Source organism: Onychostoma macrolepis, chromosome 14 (genome assembly GCF_012432095.1).
Source record: "Onychostoma macrolepis isolate SWU-2019 chromosome 14, ASM1243209v1, whole genome shotgun sequence".
Taxonomy (NCBI): domain Eukaryota; kingdom Metazoa; phylum Chordata; class Actinopteri; order Cypriniformes; family Cyprinidae; genus Onychostoma; species Onychostoma macrolepis.
In genome coordinates, this window is record NC_081168.1 from 6,940,072 (window position 1) to 6,967,309 (window position 27,238).

Consider the following 27,238-nt stretch of genomic DNA (forward strand, 5'->3'; position numbering starts at 1 on the left):
TATCATTCAAAAGTTTGGGGTGAATAAAAAAATATTTTTTATATCTATTTTAATTAATAAATTAATACTTTTATTCAGCAATAATGCATTAAATTGATCCAAAGTGATAGTAAAGACATATAAAGTTGCAAAAATATTGCTCTAAAAAAACTGAATCCTTAAAATAAAGTATGATAGTTTCCAAAAACAAAATAAAAATTAATCGTCTCATTTTATATTTTTAGATAAGTGCCAAGAAATACCAGGAAAAAAATGAATAAAAAAAAAAAAAATCATAATACCTGTATACATTGGGATTTGTCCATGAGTAGTCAGTCATACTCAAATGAGATATTGCGCCGCACAGCTTTATTTACCTAACAGAAGGAAAAATCTCGTTACCTCGGTTTGGCTGCTAATCAGAGGTATAAAGTTTGTTGAGTTATTTCTTTCTCTCCCCTCGGCTCTCAAGGTGCTCTCTTTGCTCTTGAAACAATTACACAGCGGTGAAGGCGAGAGCAACGTGAAAGCAGGTGTAATTTGAATTCTCTGTGCAGACGGAGAGACAGGAAATGAATGTGACGGGATCAGAAGACACTGCTGCTTTGTTACGGATCTCAATTAGAGCCGATTGCAATGGGAGAACTCCAAATATTGATCTCAAACACGCACAACAAAGCTCTCTAAAAGAGTCAAGCCAGCAGCTGGAAAGTAATTTGGGTGTGCTGGAATCTGGCTATTTGAAATCTAAATTCTATTTCCTCTGTATCTCACACAATGAAACAATCAGGGTGCGGGTAGCATTTCGAAAAAGGAAAATCTTGTAAAAGTGCTCTTTTAGTTCTTCTAGAACAAAACGGCAAATACATGTTAACTTAAATAAGTGCATAAATATATAAAGTCAAAGGCAGAGGTATCAAAGGCTGTATTGTTATTGTTATTTGATGTTTTTTAGCACTTGATGAGAGCCTCATTTGAATGTATTTGCCTTCTCTCCATCTGGGTCAGCTGAAAACAGGAGTAAGCCAGACAAACAGGACATCACAGGCTGGGTGAAAATAGATTATTGATCTGAGGCCAAGACTAAACTGTTCTGACAGCAACTCTCCTGTTTGTTTTACCACATCCACTTCTGCTTGTCTACTTTCTCCACAGGAAGCTCAGTCTATTCCTAATATATGAACTCCATCAAGGTGCAGGGGGTGGTCTGTTAACAGCCCAGCTAAATGTTACTTGTTAGTGGTGATGGTGCCAAGTCAGTTTGATATAAACATCTCATAAGAGCTGGAACCACAGTGTGGTCAGAACTGGAGTTTGGGGAAAAATTGATTTAAAGGAATAGTTAATAGAAAATTTGCTGAAATTGTATTCACCCTCAGGCCATTCAAGATATAAATCAGTTTGTTTCTTCATCAGAACAGATTTGGAGAAATGTAACATTGCACGACTTGCTCACCAATGGATCCTCTGCAGTGAATGGGTGCCATCAGAATGAGAGTCTGATAAAAACATCACAATAATCCACCATTAAGATGTTTTTAATCTAAAACCATTGCATTAGGCTAAAATACAAGTACTCTATCCATAATATTGTTTTCTTCGGTAAAAAATAAAATAAAATTGTCACAACTGAATCAGGAGGGAAATATGCACAGAACAAGAGCCGTTTACACGCAGAAACAGTCCAAAACAGTTCTAAACAAATATGTGATTTTTTTATGTGAAAGGACAAAAGGAACATGGAGGAAATATTATGAATTATGGACTCATATTATGGCCAGAGATGATGGTTAAAGCATCTTAATGATGGATTTGATTAAGAATAAGAATTTTCATAAGAATTTGATTCTTATGAAAATGCAGCTCTCACTTCACAAGACATTAAATGATAGACTGGAGATTATAATTAGTCATGTGGATTATTGTAACGTTTTTAATCAGCTGTTTGGATTCTCATTCTGACGGCAACCATTCACTGCAGAGGATCTATTGGTGGACAAGTGATGTAATGCTGAGTTTATCCAAAACTATTCAGATTAAGAAACAAGCCCATCTATTTCCTGGATGGCCTGAAGGTGAGAACATTTTAAGCGAATTTTCATTTTTGGATGAACTATTCCTTTAAGGATGCATTCTTTACATTATGATTCTATATTGATCAACCAAAATTCATAATTGCAATTTTAAACAATTCAGTTATTAATAAACTATTGATAAATAAATAAATAATAATAATTGATTTTGAATTGAGAATCATTTTGGAGTCAAATTGAGTCCGTTAATCAAAATTGAACTAAGGAAAACTTTTCTACTCTTACCGAAATAGGCAACGGGTGTTTTAAATCTGAGTAGATATTTCGGAAAGTCTCATCATTATACTTTGCAGAGGGATGACTCCAAGCCAGAAGACGAGAGTGGTTTACACATCAGCTCGTCCACCGTTGTGGAATATTGGTGGTAATTAGAACGACGGACCGGAGGAGAGAAATCTGTAGCCTCGTAGATAATCAGTACGACTGGTGTGGGGATGGAAAGATCCAGCAGCAGGCCTTCACCAACTCTAGCGCTAATGAGAACGCCAAGGAGACCGGTAGATCAAGGCTGACTTTCTTCCCGTCATCGTTAGACTAGTTAGTGGTGGAGAAGGAAATCCTTAAGATGAAATCCTCATGGTGTTTTAGCGCTGGCACGCTCACTTGAAAACACGTCTTAAACAAGCGATAGGAGAAGAAACCATCACATAGAGACGGAACGCTGTGCCTTGACAGCATAATGGTGCTGAAGGGATGTTTAGTTCTAGCACATTCAGGGAGTGTGAGAGCTGTGCGTGTGTCAGGGAGTGGAATTGGCAGCGGACACTTCGACATGCTTTTTACGTTCTGCTGTCTGATGCCGAATTGAGTCTCCAAGCAGCTGAAAACCTAAATCACAGCGAATGCTCATTCCTGAATTGCTATTGCGCATGAAATTTTGATGCTATTTATTTACCACATAGCTTGTTCTCGGCTGATGTTGTATTAAAAATTTAATCAGGGCCTTTTAAAATCCATGTATTTTATGATTTGCCTGTCATGCAGTCTGAATGCATGAGGAGGAATACTAGATTTTATTTCCTCATGACCCAGCTTTAAAGAAGGGTTATCAGGACTTAAAACACAGTTTTCGCTTGTAAATTTTAATAACAATATTTATCACTCTCAGCGTAGCGTGCTATCACTTTTTAAATTAATGCTGGAAGAAAGAATAATCAAATACTACAGTGCCCGTACTGGTGTTAATCAATGGATTAATTACACACAATTTATCTCAAAGTCAAACAGCTTGGAAGTGAGGAATTGTATTGGCCGAGAGCAGCCGGCTTCTCTTATGTCAGCATCGTGCTTTGCTAGCTGCTAGCTACCTAGTGTTTTTTTAATTTTATTTATTTATTTTTTTAAGAAGGACACATTAAATTGATTAAAATTGACATTCAAGACTATCGTCTTTATATATAACTTCTCATATTTACATAATTTTAATAGTATTTTTATGTATATTATCAGTCTTAAACTGTATTTATTTTCAAATAATCTATTCTTTTGTTTGCCATTTTACCCCTACTGAGCTCATCACATTGCATTCTGGGATTTTTGAGAAGCAATGTATCTGAGCAAGCTGAGTAATTAAGTTGCCTAACTTTTGGAACTTTCCTAAAAAGCCTCCCTCTTTAGGCGGCTTTCTAGTTTTTGTAACTGAGCGTGTTGTTGCAGGAAGTATTTTTTCTCTCATCTTCCACTTTCTCTCCGTCCTTTCCCTAAACCTGACGTTACTGCATCCTTCACTTTTTGCTCTCCTTCCATTTTCTCTTCTCTCCTGGTGCACTTTTTTTCTGTCCACTTTTAGAGCTTTTAGTGATACTCCTGAGAGCTCTTCAGTACTGGTCCTGCTTTTGAGCCTTGGTTCATTCTGCAGGGACAAACACAACACACATGCACACAACACACAACTACAATCTCCTTGCTGCTCTGTCTCCACCTGTCTCCCTCTGCTCACTGCTCCTCTAGAGGTCACACGCAGTAGACTCTCTCAAAGTCAGGCAGGAGATCTGCAGTGGTTCAAGTGTCATATCTGATTACCGACTGCTGTTTCTGTCGTTTGAAAACATAGGGGCTGGAGCCGCGGGCACTGATTTCTGCTTTTATTCAAAGTGCATGGGACGTTTACACCAGGAGGAAGCTTTGATATCCCAGCTCTGAATGTTCTGCCTGAGTCGTGAATAATTGATGAATGAGTTCCTGCACGGCGTACTCTAAGAGTCTTTCAGAATCTGACGCTTTTTCATCCTGCTACTTTGCTGAATGTGATCGGAGTTCTCTATACAAGTTCTCAGTTAGAGCTGGGGGGATGGATGGATAGGGATGAAATGATAGAGGGCCTGGGACACTCAAGCGCTTATAGATTAGCCTCAACCTGGGAATGAATACTTGAGATCGCGGTCCAAAATTAATTCTCATCAAATGCCAAATGAAAGTAAAAAGTGGTTTTGGCGTATAGATGAAACACCACTTGGCTGGTGACTTTATTAGCAACCATCACTTAATGTTTGATGTTTAAGTCGCAAACTGTACTGCAATGCTGCTCTGGTCTAGTTTTTCATATATCTCTGCTCACCAAGGCTGCATTTATAGAATAGTAAAAACAGTAATATTGTGAAATATTGTTTTCTATTTAAATATATTTTGAAATGTAATTTTAATGCGATGTGTCATAGCTTCAGTGTCATATGATCCCACAATTTTGCTGCTCAATAGTTTATTTTATTTATTTATTTTTATTTATTTTTTTGAAAGTTCAAAAGAACAGCAAAATATTTTGTAACATGTAAATAATGCCAATTACAGGTTCAGTTCACCCACTGTTGTTAAAAAAAAAAAAAAAACTTTTAGACGTTGCTTTGAGAGCTCTATGCTAACTCATCATGTTTAAAAAGATCATAAAGCAGCATTCAGTCATTCTGTAATGTGATGTATTTCTGAGTGGAAGAGAACATTTCAGTGAGAAATAATTCAGGATACAATCGTATCCGTTGGAGTTTGATCGAATTGTGATTGATGGACCATGATGCTGTTGGCTAATATTATTTTTCCATACCCACGCAGCTTTGTTTACATCAGCAGAACATTCATTTCAGAGGCGGAGACAGTTATTACATTTTGATGAAATATTATGTTTGTTTTACTGTAGAATAACCTGCACTGATGAAGAAAGCAAGGATCAATTTTGATTCCACATTGAGCTTAATCATTCACTTATTGATTTATCCTAGCTGATTAGCGGCTGAGAGACTCATTGAACTGTGGGAAGGAGAGAAGACCTTGCTGGTTCTTTCTTTTACTCAACACACCTGCCTGGCCCAGTTCTGCACTTCTCTGCTGAGATGCTGCTTTATTCGGATGTATCAGCACAATGCTAACCAAGATGAGAAACTCCTCTGTAGCATCACCGGGGCTAAATGTGTTATTATGTCAGATTTACAAATTCCTTTCTCTGGGGTATAAAATGACCTACATAATTACAAACCATAGAAATAACAGAAATGGCCCAGTTCTTTCAACTACATCCCATATTTTTCCTCTTCCCTTTGTGTGTTTTTCCACTCCCTCAACAACGGTCCAGTGAATAATGAGTCTGTCGTCCCTGAGAGTGCTACGGCTCTGGAGGGGCACTGCTAGATTGATCTAACACTTCAAATAATAGAATAAACATCTGTGGATCTGTCTAGCAGCTCTTTGAGTAGGCTGTGGTCATATCTCACGTCCTCAAGGTACTCCGAGGTGTTTATCTGAGGACAAGGGTGTGCTCGGTGTCGTTTTCTGACATCTAGATCTTTCAATACATTCTCAGGGTGTTCTCACATCAGAAATGGTGGATGGTTCATCAGTCTAATTATCATCAGTATAAAGTGACAACCGTATTTAAATGTATTAGTGAATCTCCTAAATTATTGTTTAATGTGTAACAGAATTCACTCCCAAAATTGCAATGACTGACATTGTGGTGTTGTGGTGTCTCACATGTTTGGGTTCCACTATTTCTGACCCAAGTAATATTACAGTAATCAAAGATTCATTATGTTCAGCAGTTTTAACCGAACCAGAGACATTGTTTTTTATATGCTTGGAATGTTGTCTCACAGAGTGATCTGTTGAAGTGTTGCCAAGTCCTAATATTATAAGCGTCTTTAGGCATGTTGTTTGGGCTTTGCTCATGAAGCGATCCAATTTATAGAGTTAATAAACGGGGCAGGTGCGAGTTGCAATATTTTGGCCTTATTAATATAAAGCCTTTGGATTTATTCAGGGATTTTTGTTGTTGGCTGTTTTCTATCCGACATTGCAAATGAGTAAAGACTCATACCTCTTTCCCTGTGGTTTTCTTGCAGAAGAAGCATACATCCCTGTTGCATTTAAATACATCCTTAAAAACTAGTTTGGTGCACACTACATAGAATTTTGTAAATGCAGTCATTACCTGAGTCTTTCCGGAATTAATCTGGTTGAATACGAATGTCTCTTAAGTTAATGAATGAAATGTACAGAATAGGATTTAGCAATAAAATGTTAACTGAAAAATGAATTTAGCTTGAGTGTGTTCTCTAACATTTTCACAGACTTTCTGGTTTAGATTTCACCAGCTGTTTTTTGTTGCTGCGTTAGGAATTACATAATACACATTTAAGAGCATAATGTGTGAAATCAAGCTTATCTACATCGAGTAACTGAAGAAAGAAACTCATACAGGTTTGAAACAACTTGAGGTGGCACGTAACTTGGTTGGAAACTGTATTAGGAACTGTCACAAAATATTTGATGTATAAGTCACAAACCGTACTGCACTGATGCTGTGCTCTACTTTTCCATATATCTAGACACAAGTGTGGGATGGAATGTGATTCAGGCTATTTTCAGCTCTGAATGCCCTTCTGAAATGTTTTCCTGTACCAACGCGGACTCTCAAAACTGTTCATGGGAAAAACTTTATGAATCTTGTCCTCAAGTGTTGCACATCATGTGAATATCTCATGTTGGGCATCTCTGTTGAACGAGACATAGAAATAGGACTGCTACCCAAACCCCCCACCCCCCACCCCCCTCGTTTTAAAGAGCAAGCTCCATGGGCCAATGAGTCAAATCGATCACTCAAGGTTTTTGGCCGGACCAATGGCTTAGCAAGAAATTGACCTTTATTTTTCAGCCAGACAGGAAGAATAACGGCAAGCCTCGTAACAGGCTGAGCCCAGCAACTCTGCGGCTGTAAAAAGTAGATATGGGCAGGAGTAGACATCTGAAACATGCTATCCTCCCAGGGCAAGCTCACATCGCTTCTTATCTGTGCAGATAGCAGAGGAAAAACAAGCTCTTCTACAAACCTGCAGTTAAATGCACGAGTGTGAAGTTTAAACCACATATATCTGTCTCGTGAATGTCACTAGACTCTCTCTCTTTCTGTTTTTCCTATCTGTTCCAGATTCATTCTTCTCTATTATCACAGCAAATAATAGTACATTTTCATGACCGTATCAGTAGCAGACTATTGTTATAATAAAGAGCAGTTTGAGATGAATTATTAGCGAGTGAATACAAACTATAATGATTCAGAATGTGAATAGTAGAAAGAGAGTAACTCGACCTGCTGAGAAAAAAAATGGTATCCAAGCTAGTTAGGCTGGTCTGTTTTGCTGGTTTTTGAAGGATTGTGGAGCTAAGACTTGCAAACCACCTTCGGCTGATTTACGACCCCCTCCACCTATTTTCTTTCCCGTTCTTGCTTCTTTTCTCTTTCCTTTTTCTTTCTATATTATTTGCACTTTTGTTCCTCTAATATAATAAAAGTTGAATAATTTTCCATCCTTTGGGGATCAGACAGATCGGTGGTTTTGCATACTGTCAGATTGAAGGTGTATCTGTGAAATTTTATTGATTAGCATTTATGAATTTCTTCATATTTTATGCATTCAGTCAGGAAATGCAGTTTGGTCTCATTTTTATTTGTACAAATGTGTTTTTCTTGTGGCCGTCATTATTTTCTGTGCTCATTTTGGAGTAATTCATATTTGTGGTTTCTGGCTTTTTATCAGTCACAGTGGATTTGTATCCTGCCACAGTATGCTGGGTTTTTAAGCCCAGATAGCAACACATTTTACTTTATGATTTAGCCCCTTTATGATTTTATTACGACAGCCCAGGATGTGTTGAAATTATTGGTATGTTTTGTGATCTGGTTTAATTTACATCTAAACATATTACCATTTTATGTAATTTTAGTATAGCTGGTGTAACTTAGTGTGCTTTATTTCGTCATCAGTATTTTAAGAGAATATAGGGGTGAATTAATGTTCTAGTGTTAAGGTTTTATATATATATCAAGGTCAACTAATTTTATTTGTATCATAATTTGAATCAATTAAAGTTAAATGACAGGATTCATGTAGGTCCTCCATGGTGGGTTGGTCTCTCTCTTTCTCTAGTTCTTTTTTTGTCTCTCTCTCTTTCTTTCTTGAGAGAAACAGATGAAGATTGATGGCAGGCAATGGACATGGCACATATTGATTCATGTGGTCCATCTCTTGGAAAGAGAGATTTTCTCTGTCTGAAAGAAGAACACACACCAAAATAGAAGAAGATCACCACTATCTACATTGTTTTGTTTTTTGCTCATCCGTAAGATGAGGGTGCAGATGAGCCTTCATTGAAAACCAGCAGACCAAAGCATATAAAGCTCAGAACATATTTCAATGACTGAGACAGTTTTACCTCTAAAGCGTTTGTACTTCTGCGCGTGTTTGAGTCCCAGAGCGCTGTGAGGAAGAAGCACGTCTGTGTTGACTCGAATCGAACTTTGAACACATTCCATTATTTAGCAGCATTTGAACACAGTGACCTTGAGACGAAGCCCATCCGAGGGGAATGATCGTGTGAGCTTCACAGTGCTGCGTCTTCTCTGAATGACACAAGCCACATCAAACATTCCCCTCAGGCCAGAGTCTGCATCTCTCTGTCAGTTAAAGCCTTCATTTACATGACCTTGCTTAGAGTGGAGGTCATGGATACGTCCGCATCTCCTGCGCTCATTCTCTGATTTCCTCCCCTCTGATATGTGCAGTGAATGCAAATGTCCCACGTGTGGCTCAGTAATCTGTATTAATCACAATTAGGCAGGTGAGATGGAGAGTTCGCTCTCTCTTTTTCTTCTCAATGGGCTTTTTCACAGTTTGGCTTGATTGGTTCTTCTTCAAAAGTACTCATTGTATCAACTCAGTACCTTGTTAACACAATTTTGTTTCCAGGCAGACTGATAAAAATACTTGTATGCCAATCAGATTGGAACTGGTGATTTCTGGGAGCGCTGGCCATTTTTGTGTGCAGTATTCATTAGGCAGTGTGCTGTCTGAGGCTGAGACTAAATCAGCAACTGATAAAGAAATAAATACTATTCATTTAGAATCTAAAAACTGTTGTAATTTTACATTTTAAAGTTAGAATTTTAAATGATGTATAGTTTCTTATGTTCACACAGGCTGCATTTTATTTGAAAAAAAAAAAACAGTAATATTGTGAAATATTATCACAACATTTTTTATTTATTTTTTGTTAACAATTTATTTCGTGTTTTTTCAAAGCTGAATTTTCAGCATCATTACTCCAGTCTTCAGTGTCACATGATCATCCAGACATTATTCTAATATGATGATTTCCTGCTCAAGAAACATTTCTGATTATTATTAATACTGAACATAGTTTGGCTGCTTAATATTTTTGTGAAAACTGATAGAAAGTTCAAAAGAACATTTATTTAAAATACAATGAGTGTGTATACACTGTATACAATATATCAGTATTGATTGTGACACTGATTTGTTTTTTAGTTGAGTACTAATTGTGTTTATACTATTGTCTGAGCATTTTAAATATGTGAGGCTATTTTTCCTCTGTTGCATTTACTTTTTTTCCCCTGCACTGGGAATGTTAATAATTATTATCTTCGCAGTCCTCATGTATAATTTATTGGCACTTAAAAAGCGAGGTGCATGCATTTAAACCTACAGGGAGTGATGGTCCTGCTGTGTCAGTTTCTCTCTCGCTATAGTGCATTTCTGTGTATCTTTCCCTCTCCTAAAAACACAGAATAATTGCGGCCACTAATAGCTTAGGTAATGTTGACAGTACATAAATCCTGCCACCAAAATAGTGTGTCATTTATCATCTGATTTGGCATGTTTTTTTTGGCTGCACAGCTACTAACTCATCCCTCTGTCTTTGCATCCCCTGACTATTTTATTTTTCCGTCGTGTCTTGACCAATGTTGCAGAGATTTCCCAGCAGCCTCTTATCTACAGAGGCCCTGAGGCAAGGTGATATATATATACATATATTTTCCCCCCTGCACCAGTCTTATTTATTTTCATTTATTTATCAATCAAAAATGGGCAAAGAAATCTGAAGGATTATTGAAAGATTTTCTGGCACATTTTTTGTTGGAAAAGTACAAATGAAATTTAAAAAACAGCAAAAATTCTTTCTGTTTGTGCGTTACACTAGTGGCGTTTCAAAGTGATTCAGCTCACTTTCATTTGGAACAGCCCTAAGAGTAGCGTGTACTTCCCCCTGTGACTTTTAAGGGCACAAAAATGCCATTTAGAGTGCAGTGCCACAAACCGTCCGACACTTCCACCTGCCTGCGTCCCCTCTCTCACATACATGACAGCGATCTCATCTAAATGACTTCATCTGTGCGTCTGCTGTAGAAACCCATCCCTGCCCTTGTCTCACCCGGGAGAGAGACGGCGATTACAGCGAGATATAGAGAGAGACAGCGACTTCTCCTCTCAGGCCTGCTTGTTATCCCACTGTGGACTTTTCCGTACGGAAGCACACCATTAGCTGCAGCACATGTGGTGTGGTATGACAGGTGTCAGAGAAGCAGGCTGACATCGACTCGGCTTGTCCATCCATCCATCATACGGAGGAAAGGAGGAGAGAGTGATGCGATTTTCACGTCCAGACCGGAGCGAAATGGGGGGTGGCGGCTGTTTTCTAGCCCGTCGGCCATCAGGACTTATTAATGGCGTTTTTGGCACTAACAGATTACAGCATCAATGCAAATCACTCTAATTTGAATATTAAATGGTGGGGGAGTTAGTGAGCTGTGTGTTATAAAGCAAGAGAGCGAAAGACAAATAGAGAGAGAGAGAGTTGACACTGATTCCCTTGCCAGCTCCTTTTGCTGAATACCAAGCACTCTCTCAATAATTCATTAGGCAGCCATGGAGCCATAAACGAAGCAGTTATCGCTGGCATTGGGACAAGTGCCGTCCCTTTCTCAAAGACTGCATGTTATCTATCATTCAGCATTACATTACAGTAGACTTTCCCAATGGTGCACATTTGCGAGCGTGTTTAAGCCCGGCGTTAAATGCTAAACGAACAAATATTTTGTTTACACACAGTCCGACTGTCATTCAGTCATTGATTTTTCCCGTCCCTCCTCCTCTTCTGATGGGTTCTTATGGGCTAATTACCCCACATCTGTTAGAGGTGTGCTCTCGATCATAGCCCATCAAGGGCAGCCAACATCAATCTCTTTAGACATGAAACTAGGTTTAGACATCCCAGCCTTAATCAATCAGAGAGCTGGCCAACATAGACTGACTGTCTACGGGAATCTCACACACACACAGTTTCTCCCTCGCTCAGCAGTGTTGTAAAGCTCCTGGGTATTTTACAGAGATTAAACAGTAAGTAGCCGCAGGTGCATGTTGGCTCTAAAGGGCTGTTGAGTGGCTCCCGCAGTAGCAGGGGGGCCACGGGGTCAGTCCTGCCCGGAGCCCGGCACCTCGCGGTGGAGTGCGGTGCGCCAGGTCTCTTCTAGAGCTCTCGTAGGGTTTTGGCGGTGCGAGTGTGTGCAGTCATCTTGGAGTGTTTGTTCCCTCTCAGACGGTGTAGCCGAGAGTGACAGAGTGTTTGCTATGAAAAATGCTCTTTACTCTAAATGAGAAGCGCTTAATGAGGTGCAAGTGGAAAATCTGCATTTTGGAGGTGTGTTGGGTGTGTGTGCACACCATATGTGCTCTAGGAATCATCTTCCTTAAAGAAAGCCATTAACCTGTCTGGCCCACAGGGAAATACTGTAGTCTCATAATATGTGCTCTGATTTTTGCCCAGATATCTGGTACACAGAGTCAGATGTGGGATGTTCTTACTTTATATCTGTTGTCCGAAGCTCAGATGACGATGTATAAAGAAATACAATGGTTTTACACAAGTGTGAGCTAAACTATGATTATCATGTGAAATTTTGACTCACATTGTTTGCATAGAAGTAAATGTTTATGTATGAATGTGAATGTTGAAAATGTCCAAGCTGAAATTTTCTGTACGTACGTCTTATTTATTTATTTATAATTAAACTATTTAATATTTAAATTATGATATTTATTATATTTTGTATTATATATTTATTAGTTATATTATATTTTATAATTTTTATAATTAAATTCTATATTATTATATGAATAATATTAAAATATTTATATAATCATTATTGAACTAGTGTTTATATTTGTATGGTCTTAATTTGTTATAGATATTTTATGTATCAAGAAATTGAAGAAACACAGTACACAATTCATATAAACATTTATATATAATATAAATATAACATGTATAAAAGATATTTGCACTGTAAAAAAATATGTAGTTTTTCAAAATAATTTTGGCAGCTGTGGTTGCCAGAATAATTTAAAAAATAAATAAAATACAGGAAAAACTGTACAGAGCTAATTGTACATTTTACAGTATAAAACTGTAATTTACAAACAAGAAAAAATTGAATGTAAACCAGCAAATTCAACAAAGCACACTGCAACTAAAATCTGGTTTGTACCTTTAACATATACTGACAACCACCATACTAATGCAGGTGGGAAAAGAGAAAGCCACACGAAGAATCAAAGTTCATCACAAGTAGCTTTTCCACAAGCTGAAGTATGTACTGATATACAAAAGGTGCACAGAGTCATTCGTGCAAACACAAAACAACAATATGGTAACACATGACTCTAAAATAATACAGTAAACATTCATTAAACAACAGAAGATATAACATACTGTAAAACCCCAATGTACATAACCGATAACAAAAACTATTAAGAAACATGATTATTGAAATACTCAAAATACTTTCAAATGTGGAGTGTCATGCAGGGAATTCTGGGAATATCAGTTTAGAGTTTTTGCTTGTAAATTTTGTGTTGATTTCTTTTTTTATTACTTCTAAAAACCGTTAAAAATTAACAGCATTTTACTGTAAAATTACATGAAATGTCTGGTTAGATCTTTTACAGTTTTTCCCTGTATATAGTATGGGAACTTGCTGTTAAGCTAACAGTTTTTACAGTATTCTACAGTTAAAACTACACTCAATTTTTACAGTGTTGTAATGTACATATTTGTTATTTTATCTAAATTGTCTAAACTGTTTTTCAATAAGCAGTCTTACAAGCTGTTTCATTTTCTGGAGATAAGCATGGGCTGTGTAACCATGTTATATGACCATTTAAAACCATCATAAAACTAACTTAAATATTTTGGTCATTCTGTTGGTCACCAGTTTAACCAAGCAGGTCTAGACTGTTATTTCATCAGCGTAATGTTGCTATTCCTCATGCCGAATGCCTTTACAGCACAAGGGCAGACATGAGATATACAGCTTAGCTTACAGATAAAGCTTCGATGAAGCCTTTCCATCTTCACCTTGCAATCCCAGACTATCGTCTGCTCGTGTGAGATCTGTCAGTTGGCTCAAGGCTTTTCTTGTCAAAGTAAAGCACCTCTAACAAAAGACTTCTTTTTCTGGCTCTCTGCATTAGGCGAAATTGGCCGCTCTGTTCGGTTGTCTTTGTTAGCGGAGCGCTGTCAGGAAATGGATGTGTTTGTGACAGTGTGGTGTGCGGTGTCTGTGTGCGCTTTGTAAGTTATTGTGATCCCGCACTGTGTCTGTGGAGGCAGGAAGCCCATCAGGCTTTGCTGTTTTCTCTCTCTGCGGGCGATCGATAGGTCACACGTCTTATTAGACCCCGTCACTCATTGGCTGTGCTTGGCTCCTGCTTTCAGTTTTTCTTTGCTTGCTCCAATCTCCCCACAATTTAGATGAACTCTGGCCTTTCCTCTTCCCTCTACCGCCCATCACTCTATCATTCATGATACGGCCTCCCACCAACACCCCACCGGGCTAAAGCATTGATCCCGTTTCTTTTCCTCTTTCATTCTTTGCCAAGTTCATGTCATTATCATATCATCTCTTCATTCTCTTGCTTTCTGTTTTCTTCATTCTTCCTAGCTGTTTGTGTGCCTGCGGGTTTAGGTGTCGCACTGATTGTAAAGTGTGTGTGTGTGTGTGTGTGTGTGTGTGTCCTTTAAGACTGACAAGCAATCTCAGAAAACCCATCATGCTGTGTTTGAAGGAGGAGGAAAAGGCCAGACATGCTTTAGTCCGTTCTGATTTACCATGTTTCCCCAGTTTCTGTCATCTAGGAGATGGAAGTGTGTTTGCTCTCTAGTATGTTTTCCTAAACCATAAACAAAATTGAATGAGAATTTGAAGGATAATAGGAAAAAATGGGTTAGGTGTCGTTGTGTGTGCTGTCAGACTGAATAATTGATGCAGAGGTTCAGGAAGACAGGGAGATGATCAAACAGGTGCCGTAAGATCAAACCAAATACTCAGGCTACAAGACTATTTATGATCAGGTTCTGTAAATTACATTAGTTATTGAATTGGGTATTGTGAAATGACAATAAACTGTAAATACTTTCCAGCACATATGGTAACACTTCACAATAGGCTAAGGTTAAATCACGTTTTGCTGTTTGAACTATGTAAAACTATTAAACATGATTTTCATTAATTGAAATAAAGCTAATACAAAATAAAATATAAGTATTAGATGAAAAACTTTAACGTAAAAATATGCCTTGACAACTAAATCAAATAAAATACATAATGCATTAACATAACTTTTTTTTTTTTTTATACATAAATTGCAACGTTTACCAAGATTTATAAATGCTTTAACAGTGTTGTTCATTGTTAGTGCATGTAATCCATTGGGTTAACACATTTAACCGTATTGTACAGCCATTTAAGCTGTCTTGTCTTGCACTTTTTTCATCCCAGTCATTTTGTGCAGTTGAATATGCATGTGAAACCTACAGAGACATTAAAATATTTAAATATTGTCTAAACACATCAAATCTTGTGATACGCAGTAAATATAAACAGTTGTAATATTTCAAACTGAGATGGAGTCACTCGGGAGCTTTCAAGACGAAACGGCATTAACTTTGTGTCATTTTATCGAGGTTCATAAACAAATAGGCAGCTTTCCTTATTTCTGTAATCTGAAGGGAGTTTTTACTCAGCCAGACTTTAACTGAGTGGAAGTTATTCTCGTTCTCTTCAACGCTCCCTCTACTCCTGTCAACTTCCTTTTTTTCCTCCAGAATGTGGGTTTTTAGGATGTGGTGGGATTTAGCAAGGGGACTGGGAGAAATTGACGGACATTGTCGCCGTGATTGAATTTGAATTTCTCCCCAAAATACATGACAGACACATGGGGTGCGGCGGTCCGCTGAGTCCCCCCGGTTCCTGCGGGACACGTGTGCTGGTTTCTATGCAAGGACGTTATCAATGGTATCACCAAACAGGATGTAATGACACAGTTGCAGTCAAACTTTTTGTCTGTTTGACCCCTTAAACGATATAAGCGAGACTCGAACCTCCGTTTCCCACTTGAGCACCACAGCTACAACACATTGGCCAACCACAGCCCCGACCTCTTCTTTTAATAAATGATACATAACCGTAGACATGGTGTCATCAACCATCGGCATCCTCGCCAGCCTAACAAGCCAAGCCACCAGGCGTTCATTACCTGGACCGTCTCTATGAGAACAGGAAGTGAAAGGCGTGCTCAAACTCATGTGGACTGTGAACACAATGACCTCGTCCTCGTCTGCCTGATTAGAGAGAGGGAATACGGTGCCTCTCACCATTTCTTCCGAGCATTATTGTTGTCTCTATCTCTTCTCTCTGTAACGATGTGGTGTAGCTGTGGCTGGGGGTTTTAATTAAAGTGCCACCGCTGGTGAGGGCATATCACGTCTCATCTCATCAGCACTGCAGTCTTGCACCTCTCAATGTCACCCAGCTCTCTCACACACGCTCGCACACCGCCGATGTGTTTGTATGTGTGCGCGAGTGCTTAAGAGTGTTCGTTAACGAAAACATTTCTGTCGAATTATGTCATGCCAATTTGATCTGGACTTATATTGTGCGCGGCTGCACCCACTGGTGCTCTGAGTGGAAAGTAGGACCCAGTAATTGCAGAGAGTTTTACTTTTAGTTTAGTTTTAGCATCTTGCAATTATGCAAAGGTATATTATGGTCCGGAAACATTTTAAAAGTGCTTTAATTAATAAATAATTAACAAAAATGCTTAGCAGATCAGTAGTTGATGTACTGTATATTCAAATATGAATAAGGATGTTGATAAAAAAGTAATGAAATATAAATATTTAAATGTACGTTAACTCTTTCTCTATTTATAGTTTTATTTTCACCAAACAGTCATAATTTAGTGTTTCATGTATGTTTTCCACCTGTTTTTTTGTTTGTTAATTTTTTATGTACTATTTTGGGCTGTATTATTTTGAATGTATTTGTATTATAACAATATAAAGATTTTACTTTTAGCTTTTATTTATTTTAATATTTATATTGATTGATTGATTTTCAATCTTTCAAAATCACTTTTATGTGATTTTGTCATTTTTAATATATTTATTTATATTTATAATGAGTTTTTTTATTTATTTATTTTTTCGGGCTTCAGCTAAAAAAAAAAAAAAAAATAGTACTTCAGCTAAAACTTATATTATTTTGGTTCATTGCTAAGGCAAATTTCTAAGTTTTGTGTCAGCTTTATTTATTTACAACTAGTTGCAAAAATAATTACTGTTAAACTAGTTTCTCAAATACTGTTTCCATTTGTCATTGGTTGACCAAAAGCGTAGCCCTGCCCCCAATTCAAGCCATTGGTTGAGACAGTGTTGCTGTGTCAGGCTGGCGATGCTGAAATAGAATTTAAAAGTTTTGATAGCGCCAGTCAAGTCAGAGTGTTTACATGTTTCATGGAAATCAGCTTATGAACAGCTTACTTTTACTGGTGTGTGCGTATCAAAACGGATAGAAGAAAGTATTTAAAAATTATGCACTTCAACTTGAAGTTCAATTTGTGTGTTAACAGCTCAGTGTGCTTTAAAATCCCGATCCGTCTCCTCATTTTCTCGGCATACATAATCACTCATGTATGGCAAATAGATTGTATAAAGGTAGACTCATTCTCGCTTATGGCGCAGTGAGAAGGGCCGTGCTAACCCAAACAAAGCTGGAAGCGGTGGGCCTCGCTGAAGAACTAAACAGATGATGGATGGGACAAGCTGTGAAAGCAATGGGCTCTCGCGTGTCTCTGGCGGTTTGTAATTGCAGGAGAAAAAGGATGCTCAGCAGCCCATAGTATCGCCCTAATGGGATTATTCCCCAGCCATCCTCGTCAAGAGAGAGAGAGATAGAAAGAGTGAGAGAGGCAGTAATCCAATTCTCTTACTGTATGTCACTAAGAATCACCCGCTGGATTGCATACACATACATCGCATACGCTTGGGAGAATGCATCATTTGCTGGAGTCATTGCCTGTTCTATATGCATGCATGCATTTGTTTCTTTGCATGCATTTGTGTTTATGTTTGTAGTATGTGGTGGTGTGTAATATTGCCCTCAACAGTAACATTGCAGTATCATAAAAAGTAACTAACTGTGTTGCTTATTATGGAAATCACTCCTTTCGTTACTCACGTTACACTTTTTTCGGTCAGCTGTCTCCCTCCTCCAGGTATATGCGCTGAGAATTAACTCACCCTCACTCCATACAATATGAGTAGATGAGTTTGTTTCTTCATCGGAACAGATTTACAGAAATTCAGCATTACATCACTTGAACACCAGTTGATCCTCGACAGTGCCGTACAGGTGCCGTCAGAATGAGAGTTTAGCTGATTAACATAAAAACATCACAATAATCGAGTCCATCAATTAAAGTCTTATGCAATGAAAAGTTGCTTGTTTGTGATTAACAAATTCATCATTAAGGTATTTTTTATTCAAACTGTTGCTTCCAGCTAAAATAGAAAGTCCTCTATCCAAGATATTGCTTTCTTCAGTGAAAAGTTGCCTTGTCTGAATAAGGAGAGAAATATGCACAGAATAATCACTGTTTAATCAAGTGAAAACAGTTCGAAACAGGGTAGTGCCATATTTATTTTTGAAAGGAATAAAAACCAGGCTGTGAGGGATAGAAGTACTCTGCGTTCATTTGAGTATATGGTTTAAAGTTATAAGTTGTAAAAATTGCATGATATACTATAGGAGCTTTATTATAAAGACTATACGTTTATCCATTACAGCTTTGTTTTCATCCATGCTAATTCAGTATTGCGTATAAGCTGCCAAAGGTTTATTGTGATGTTTTTATCAGCTGATTGGACTTTCATTCTGACGGCACCCATTTACTGCAGAGCATCCACTGGTGAGCAAGTGATGTAAGGCTACATTTTTCAAATCTGTTTGTAAGTCGCTTTGGATAAAAGTGCCTGCCAAATGAATAAATGAGCATACATACATTATTCGTATATTACATAAAATATATATTTGTGCTATTATGGTGTAATAACAAGAAACATTTGTGTGCACATTTTTCTTTGTGCATGTATGGGTGAGATTACTTATGCATTTCTGAACAATAGTGCTATTGTACGAGTTGTACTTCATACATGATCAGTCATAATACAATAACTGCACTCAGCGGTTTGTTCTTCACTAAGAGCCTCTCTAAGGAGCATAAAGCTGCTTTATGAATTTTCATTTGAATTCATATCAGCTTCATTCTGGCCATCATGCAGCAAGTATATTAAATATTTTGAATACATGCACAGCTTGAATGCACACGCCATGGATCAGAGATTTGCTTGAGCGTATTTGTGTGTGTTAAGTGTCTTAGAGCAGTCATTGGTTGAGATGGGAATGCCTCATCATTCCAGATTCCAAATCCCTTTAAGTGTGTCTGACAAAGAGCAAAATCTCTCTCTGCCTGTCTGTCCACTCTTTCTTCAGGCCTTTCTTTCTATGAATATCCGTCTCTCTCACTCTCTCTCTGTTAACAATGACTTAAAGCTATAAATCTGCTTTGCTCTGATAGAAAATAGTTCATGTGAATGAGAAGGCTCTTAGAATTAATTTAGGGTGATGCTGACACACTCATCGCTGAAGGTAATACTGTATCGTTATGTGGTTTGTTTTTATCCGTGCTATAGGACCAAAGATGAAAGTATTTAATGTGAGGTACTTCATTGTAGCCTTCAATCTCTTTTTTTGTTTTAATTTTCTCTGTTGTAGGACAACGAGAGAGAGACTGAGAAGCTGGAATCCCTTATTCATGTTGCAGCCTGAGAGAGAGAGAGTCAGGTCATGATAGAGACAGGGACAGAGAAGGTCTTCTACAGCCAAACAAACGCTAATGAAGAGCGACAGCTTCTTTATAGACTCACAACACAGATACAATGAGGATGAGAATGTTTAGAGCAGCATCTCTTCTCTCTGGCCTCCATTACCCAGCAGGTACAGAACCACAGGCCAGACAGAATAGAGTCAAACTGTTTTTATGGTCAACTATTTGTCCAATTTGACTGACACGGTGTTTGTTCATTCCTCCATTCCTTCATTCCTTCCCTCTTTCATTCATTCATTCATTCATTCAGAATATTAGATAAAAAACCTAACCTTAAAACCTTTTAAAAAACCTGAAATAAAATATGTTTGAGGACTAAAATTACTAAAACTAAAACTGATATAAAGCATTAATTAATGCTAAATACATATTAAATATTAAATATATATTCAAAAACTAATACAAAATAAATAAATAAATTACTAAAACATAAAAAGCTAATTCAGAATATTATTAAATGCCATAATAGTATGTAAATAATACTAACATAACACTGCCCAGAATATAATAATATATGTAAGGGATAATCAACTGCTAGCTGTGCATTAAACGATTTGAATGTGCGATGTGGAGGCGAAGAACCACCCGACGAGCAGCGGAGGCCTATTAAAGATGTTAATAATTTTAATAAGTTTGCCAGCATTCACATATTAAAGATGTTAATAATATTTGCGCTGCAATGTTTGACCAGAACTATAAAAATGATGGTTATTTTCGTCTGTATTACTATTCAACTGTTACTGTATGTTACTATGGTTACCAATGTTTATTAGAAGCGCATTAATATGGAACGTGATTAAACTGACCTGGAACTACCTGTGCAGTTAAACAAATTTAATCAACACCTGCCAGCCAATCAGAATTGAGTATTCAGACAGACCATGGCATAATTTTATTTAAATCATGTATTTATTTCATAACGGTATACATCAGCTATCATTTGCATAGTAATTTATTTCGCTTTATATTATAAACTATAAAGTAAGTTTGTTTTAAATGAGATCATAAATTAACTGAGATACAAATGAGATACAAGCATAGAGTAATACTGCTGCTATGAAGAAGAAGCACGATGAAGACAATGATGATTATAATTATATCCTTTAATGGAAATCCAGACGACCAAGGAAACGATAGTACACAGAGTAACATAAGTTTAATAGCCGACAATCCAGGGAACAAAAAGGGGAAACTTACACAGGCAAATCAGGGACTAAAGGCTTAATTAACTCAACACAGGTGAACAGAATGACACAATCAAGGGGAGACAGAAACTAGGGCTGTATCCGAAATCGCCCTATTTGAGGGGACAGCCATTTTTAGTGGTGTCCGAAACCATAATGGACATTCTCGACTGCACTCATTCAATCCCACAATGCACCGCAAAAACGAGTGTACAACCGATGTACACTCAATGACTAGAGATAACCCATAATGCACTGTGAGAGTCGCACGCTGAATTAATTCCTGCGTCTCACCAGAAGATGATGCCCGCAGCTGACTCATCCGTTCATTTTAAAAGCGCTTGTCCATGGCGTAATACAGTGTAAAACAACACAGGTATAAATTCATTGTAAATTGTTTAACTATGGTTTATACATAATTTCCGTGAAAGGGTTCAAGATAAATCCTTTAATCTTACTACTGGAGCTGCCAATTTCAAATGATTATTAAACAGCAAGCAAACTATGCAAAAGTGGCAGTCCTTCCGGTGCACTCAGTGAACGAATTCACTCACTCGTTTTCATTCACTCCTTCAAGTGAACTGTATAAGTGGGCTAATATAGGGAATAGTGAATGAGGGTATAGGGAGCGATTTCGGATACAGCCTAGGTCAATGAACACATGAGGGAAGAAAACACAACAAAAAGGTCCATGGGTGTCACACATAGAAGATTAAACCCACACATTTTTATATATATATATATATATATATTTTACACATGAAACAGTTTACAAAAGCAGTGGTCTTCTCCACTGACTTCCACTCACAAACGGCTCCTTATGTATGTTATCTACTTGTTCATATCTATGGTTTTTATGTCATTATTGTATTAAGCAATTATATTAAGTAGCATCCTTGAAGATATAGTCCTTAATCAAAGATCAGCAGTCTGTGCGCTTCTATGGGTGCCGCACAGTCATATACGCATTAACTAGCGGTTTAGCTTCGTAACAGCCATTATATTGTGTGTTTTAGCACGGCTGGATTGCCATATTGACCGATCAGCATCCAGGACCGAAACAATTTGTTTTATAAAGTAGAACACAATACTTTCCAGATGATGTACCCTTTCATCACATTGCCGGGCGATGTACGTGCGCTTCCTGGGAGGTATATGAAAACCTTGGGTTGAACACAAAACCAGCAAATTTCCATTGCTGCTGAGATGCACACTAATCCAAAGAGCTTTGTGTTTTCTGAGGCGCAGGGGGTTATAGTTCATTAAGCCGTATGGGTCCTGAGAGAGACTCTGGCCCTCTCTCTGTAAGAGACGCCCGGGCTATTAACGCAGCAGAGGACAGGATGAGTTCTCCTCCATTAGCTTAGCATGGCTAATGACTCCCATTCATCCACTGTTTATGTAAAATGGAGCTCTTTTAGAGGCGGCGCGTGCCATCAAAACAGCTGGCGAGATATTAAGCGTGGAGCTGTGGAGTCAGGGCATGGATGGATGTGAGTCTGGGCGAGTCACGGTTGGGAAATTGTTCACAATAAGAGGGGCTGCAGTTCACGGCGGGAGACCGCGGCACAGAAACGCTGCCTTAGATCTCAGCAGAAAGGCAGTGAGTCAGTAAGCACAAAATATCCCTCAGCCCGCGTAAAGGAGAAACAAGAAGCTCAGCAAGAAGAGCCAAGAGAGGGAGAGAGCAGAAAACGTTGAAGAAAGGGAAACCGAGAGAGATTAGCTCAGCTGTACTGTGTTCGAAAAATCACTCTCCATGCTGAGGGAGACAAAACATGAGGATCTGTGTCTTCGAATCACATAAACTTGTGAATCCAGAGATACGTTACAACCCTAGGAGTCGAGTCTGTCTTTGAGTGTGTGCCTGTGTTTTAAAAGAGTGTTTCGCTGTTAGCTTGTGTGCTAATTATGTGACCTTTCCTACAGTGCGTGCCTTTTTTGTAAGGTGAGGAAAAGCGAGGAGGGAGTGCTGAAATAAGGCATTGAGTCGGTGTGTGTGCGTTTTTCACAGTGTGTGCCTCGATGTGAGAGGGAGCTGATATAGTGCTGATCAGGTTCCTACGATGGCGCCTGCACCTCGCAAGGATAGGAAACGGTACAGAGGACAAAAGCAGACGGAGAGGAAACGAGAAGGGAAAGCAGATGGAGGAGAGGACAGATGGGATGAAAGAGGAAGGGAAATGAAGGCTGAGAGAACCTGAGGAGGTGAAGAGGAGTGTTATATATTCTGTGCTCCAGCAAACAAAAATGAAAAGAAAAAATGTGCTTTACCTATTTTAAGGTGTTTTTTTTTGTTTGTTTTTTTTTTGCACGGGATATTATGAGGCAGGGAAAAAGGAACTGGATTAGTGCATGATGCCAGGTTCAAACCAGCATCTTCCATATGAGCACCATAACTCGGTATATTCAATTCAGACATGTTTGTACAGCAAGAAACCAGAAAGCAAAAAATGAAAAGAGATGGTGTGCTTTGTTATCTTTAGGACAATTATGAGGAAGGAAGATAGGAATAAAATAAAATGGAGTGGAAAAGGTAGGCCGTGAGCCAGATTCAAACCTGCATCTTCCACACAAACACCGAGGCCCAGTATATTCAGTTCAGACATGTTTGTAAAGCAAACAATTATACTTAAAAAACTAGAATAATGAACCAAATGTCTGGTCAAAAAAGTTTAAAGGCTGATTCAGAGCACATAAAATGTCTAAACAGCTGCTGGTCCGGTCAGGTCAGTTTGATGGTTTTGGAAAGATTCTTCAAAACCAGCTTGACCCCACTTGGAGACCAGCTAGATCCAGCTAAGACCAGAACCCAATCCCCCCCCCACCCAGTGTGGGAGACCACACTTAGTCGGCATGAAATAAATGTTTTTTGCTTGTTTTGTTTTGTTCAAGCTCAAGCTTCAAAGCTCCTTTTTTACTTGAAGCTCACATTCAGCTCTGCCTCCATCCAGCTAACAACTAATGACCAGAACAAAATTCCCCAACCTTTCTTTTTTTTTGATAATTCCTTTCACTCAGATGTATGTTGCAATATGGAAGAAAAGATCTGTCGCTACTTCCGTTTCATCGCTGCTTTAACACAGTGTAGGTTACGTTACTTAAATGAGTATAAAGATCCACTAGTGGACTCAGCAAAATCTCCCTATGTGTCCCTGCATTGTTTACTTTATTAATTAGTGTTTTAATTTGTCGCGAGGCCCTGCGAGGTTAATTAACGTCAATGTCGGCATGGTTCCTCTCAGCGAGCCCGCCGAGAGACCGAAGCTCGACGCAGAACCGCTTCCCACAGTCAGCCAGAGACGAGAGTATCTGACGATATCGCTGACATATATAAGGTGGCCGTTCATGTGTGTCTGTCTGTGCGTGTGTAGATAACACGTCCCTGTTCTGCTCTGATTGTCTCCCACGCAGCTCATTCTCCCACACCAAAGTTCCATAAAGTGACCGAACTGAAAAAGAAGCCTTGGGTTGTTTGTTTATGCCTGAGCCCGGCTTGCAGCCATACGTTAGGGCCCCACAGACGAGGTTGAGATGTCTGGCGGAGTCGCTGTGACTGCTCTGCTTCCAAACGCCCTGATTAAAGACGCAGGCGGTAGGATGGGGCCATACGGCCAGTGTAATGAGAGAGCCAGATGATGTTTTATGAACATTGTATAATCGAATGCAAAACTTAGACAATGTTTTTCTTGCATTAAAAATGTAAATGTAAAAAAATAAAAAAGTCTCTTTCTCACCACAATGTCCAAAACAATTTTCTGCTTGGCTCCTTTCTGCGAGTGTGCAGAGTTGGGTGCTAACCAATCATGATTGCATTCTCTACAGATAGAGAGAGAGAGAGAGACGCAGAACGAGAGACACATGGGAATACATCCACCTCTCCCATCCGCATGTCCATTCCCCTCATAATGCTATAAGCATTGACTGTCATTAGGAGCAGTATTAGAGTATTACGACGACTAATGTTGATGGAAGAGAGAAAGAGATGGAGAAATGTGAACAGGCTCTACACCAGCATGATGGAGGAAAGGGAAGATGCAGACCGACTGAAGGAGAGATAAAAGGAGCAAGAATGGAGTTGAATGGAAAATGAGGAGAAAGTTATATAATTCTCCACAGGTGCATTGCACCTTTTCCTAAAACAAGTTTCGAGCTGTTATTGTGTTCACACTTCGTTAGCTACTTTTTCTGGCAGGTAGTGGTGTAACATGACCAAACACTGAGGGAATACTTGCCTAACACACTTGCCTAAATGGTCCGCATGTAGCATTGGAAATTCTGATTCATTCTAGTGAATCAGATCGTGCTAAATGGCACTCTCTCATATGTTGTATTAGAAAGTGATTTATTGTAGTGAATCAGTTCCTCCTAAATGGCCCTCATTGATACAGTTAGTTACAGTATTAGTAAAGAAGTTCAACCTAAACGGCCCTCTCTCAAATGTAGCATTGGAAAGTATGATTAATTCTAATGAATTGGTTCATCCTAATGAATCAGTTCATCCTAAAAGGCCATGTCTCATACGCTGTATTGGAAAGTGTGACTCATTGTAGTGAATTGGTTCATCCTAAATGTCCCTCTCTTATATGTAGCATTAGAAAATATGATTAATTCTAATTGACTGACTCTAGTTTAACTAACTTGGCAAGCCACAGAAGCTTCCCAAACACTGGCACCTGTTTGTGCAATGTCTGCACAGACCTCAAAATCCTGTTTGTGTCTTCCTCAGTGTTTCATTTAAAACTGGTGTGTGTAGTTTTGGCCATCAAGGGTTTCGATTAAGTCGCTCGCAAACAAGTGAGCTCAATTTCAACTTCATTTGTATTTGCCGTTGTGTCAGACAGTAATTAGCGTGTGTGCATCCCGCCATCCAATCCACTCTCCCACTGACTCACGCAGCGTGATTGTCTGTCAACGCTGAACTTTATTTTTTTAGGTGCCCTTCCATTTCCTCCGCTGAGCAGATGTGTTACTACTGAGCACATGAGGGGCCTAGCTACGTTCAGTTCTGTGAACTGGTCCAGGGCAGATGAAAGTCTATTAACAGAGCTGAGCTGGAACCGCATCCCAGTGATGTCCTGACCGCTATCTGTCACTCCCAATTAAATCCGACGCCAACCAGAGAAACCTAGTCGTTATCTTTGCAGATGGGAAGCTAGAGATTAATCTATTCATAGCTTTGTTAAATGTCCCAAAACTCCTCAGATGGCTTTCATCTCACTCTCTTTTCCTCTTTGTCCACTTGTCTTCCTGTCTCTTGTTATTCTCAGATTTCTCCCAAGTCTTATCTTTCTTATTTTCAGTGGCGGTACTGTGGAAGTGGGGTTTGTTTTTCGCAAACTGGCTTGGTCTGAAGTTCAGACTCTGAACTGACTTTGGCGTATTGAGATGCAGCTCATAGTTTCATTATAAGCCGCTTTAAGGCAATCTGCATATTACTGTGGTGAATACAGCTGAGCCTGAGTGGAGGACTATTCAAAGAAGAATCCATTTGTCACTGAATTAGCGCTAATTAGCAGAGTTTGGGCATGCTGTATCATAATTGGACACATTTTTCTATGTTTCCTCCAGCTGGGTGCTGGAATTCTGGCAAGGGGAGCGGAAGATGCGAGCAAAGGGGGCTGAGGTGGGAAGAGGAGGCGGTGAAGTGTACAGTATAAGTCCCTTTGTTGATTTAGCTGGAAGCAACTTTTGGCTGACTGCACCCGCTGGCAGAGTTCTTGTTCTCTTATATAGAGCTATACGTACGCTTTGAGGCGCACATGGAAAAATTAAACACAGGGAGAACGAGGACAAAAGGGGAAAGAGTGAATAGAAGGAAAGAGATGGGGCGTAAACGCCTGTTCTGCAACGTGCAGCTGGATCATCAGCGCAACCTAATGAAGGTAGAGGCATCCCACTGGTTTTATACCACCAGCCTCGCACAAGGGAATGCCAATTAAGTGCCCCCTCCCTCCTCGGTTCACACACATGCATGCCCAAACACACACGTACACACAATGAAGGATGCAGAGACGCGGGCACACGGGGGGAGATGTTTGGCAAGCCCTGGAAAGATGTCAAGATCCTGTCATTCCGCTACCGTTGTGCACCGATCGGCTGAGAAAGCGCTCTTTCTCCTCAGACCCTCCCTAGCTGAATATCATCATGTGGGTTGATTTTGAAAAACAACTTCCTTCTCTGTTAGCATGACTCGCTTCGGAGTCAGTGTGAGGCTGAGTGTGGTATAGAAAGAGCATGACTGAACAGCATGAGGTCTGGTCCACACTGCAGCTTTCTGGCTTTTCTGGCCACATTCTGGCCAAGAAACGCCCACTTAGATAGGAAGAGAGCATCTGACTGACATAAGCGAACAACCACAGTTTGTTTTGGTTTGATGTGCTGTTTAGCGGTGTTTTTATCTGAAATGCATGAT

General features: G+C 39.0%; 1 protein-coding gene across 6 annotated transcripts in view; it reads left to right on the forward strand.

The window, feature by feature from the left end:
* The window catches only part of tenm2a (teneurin transmembrane protein 2a), a 646,939-nt gene that overhangs the window by 504,730 nt on the left and 114,971 nt on the right, over positions 1 to 27,238 (forward strand). The window contains exon 1 of one of the 6 annotated variants that reach the window (XM_058798663.1): positions 19,662 to 19,749. The exons of the other annotated variants lie outside the window; for them this stretch is intronic. Within the exon in view, the coding sequence (XP_058654646.1) occupies positions 19,692 to 19,749 (58 nt within the window). The 5' untranslated portion in view covers positions 19,662 to 19,691. Of the gene's footprint in view, positions 1 to 19,661; positions 19,750 to 27,238 lie in introns of those variants that run through there. 6 annotated transcript variants of the gene reach the window in all.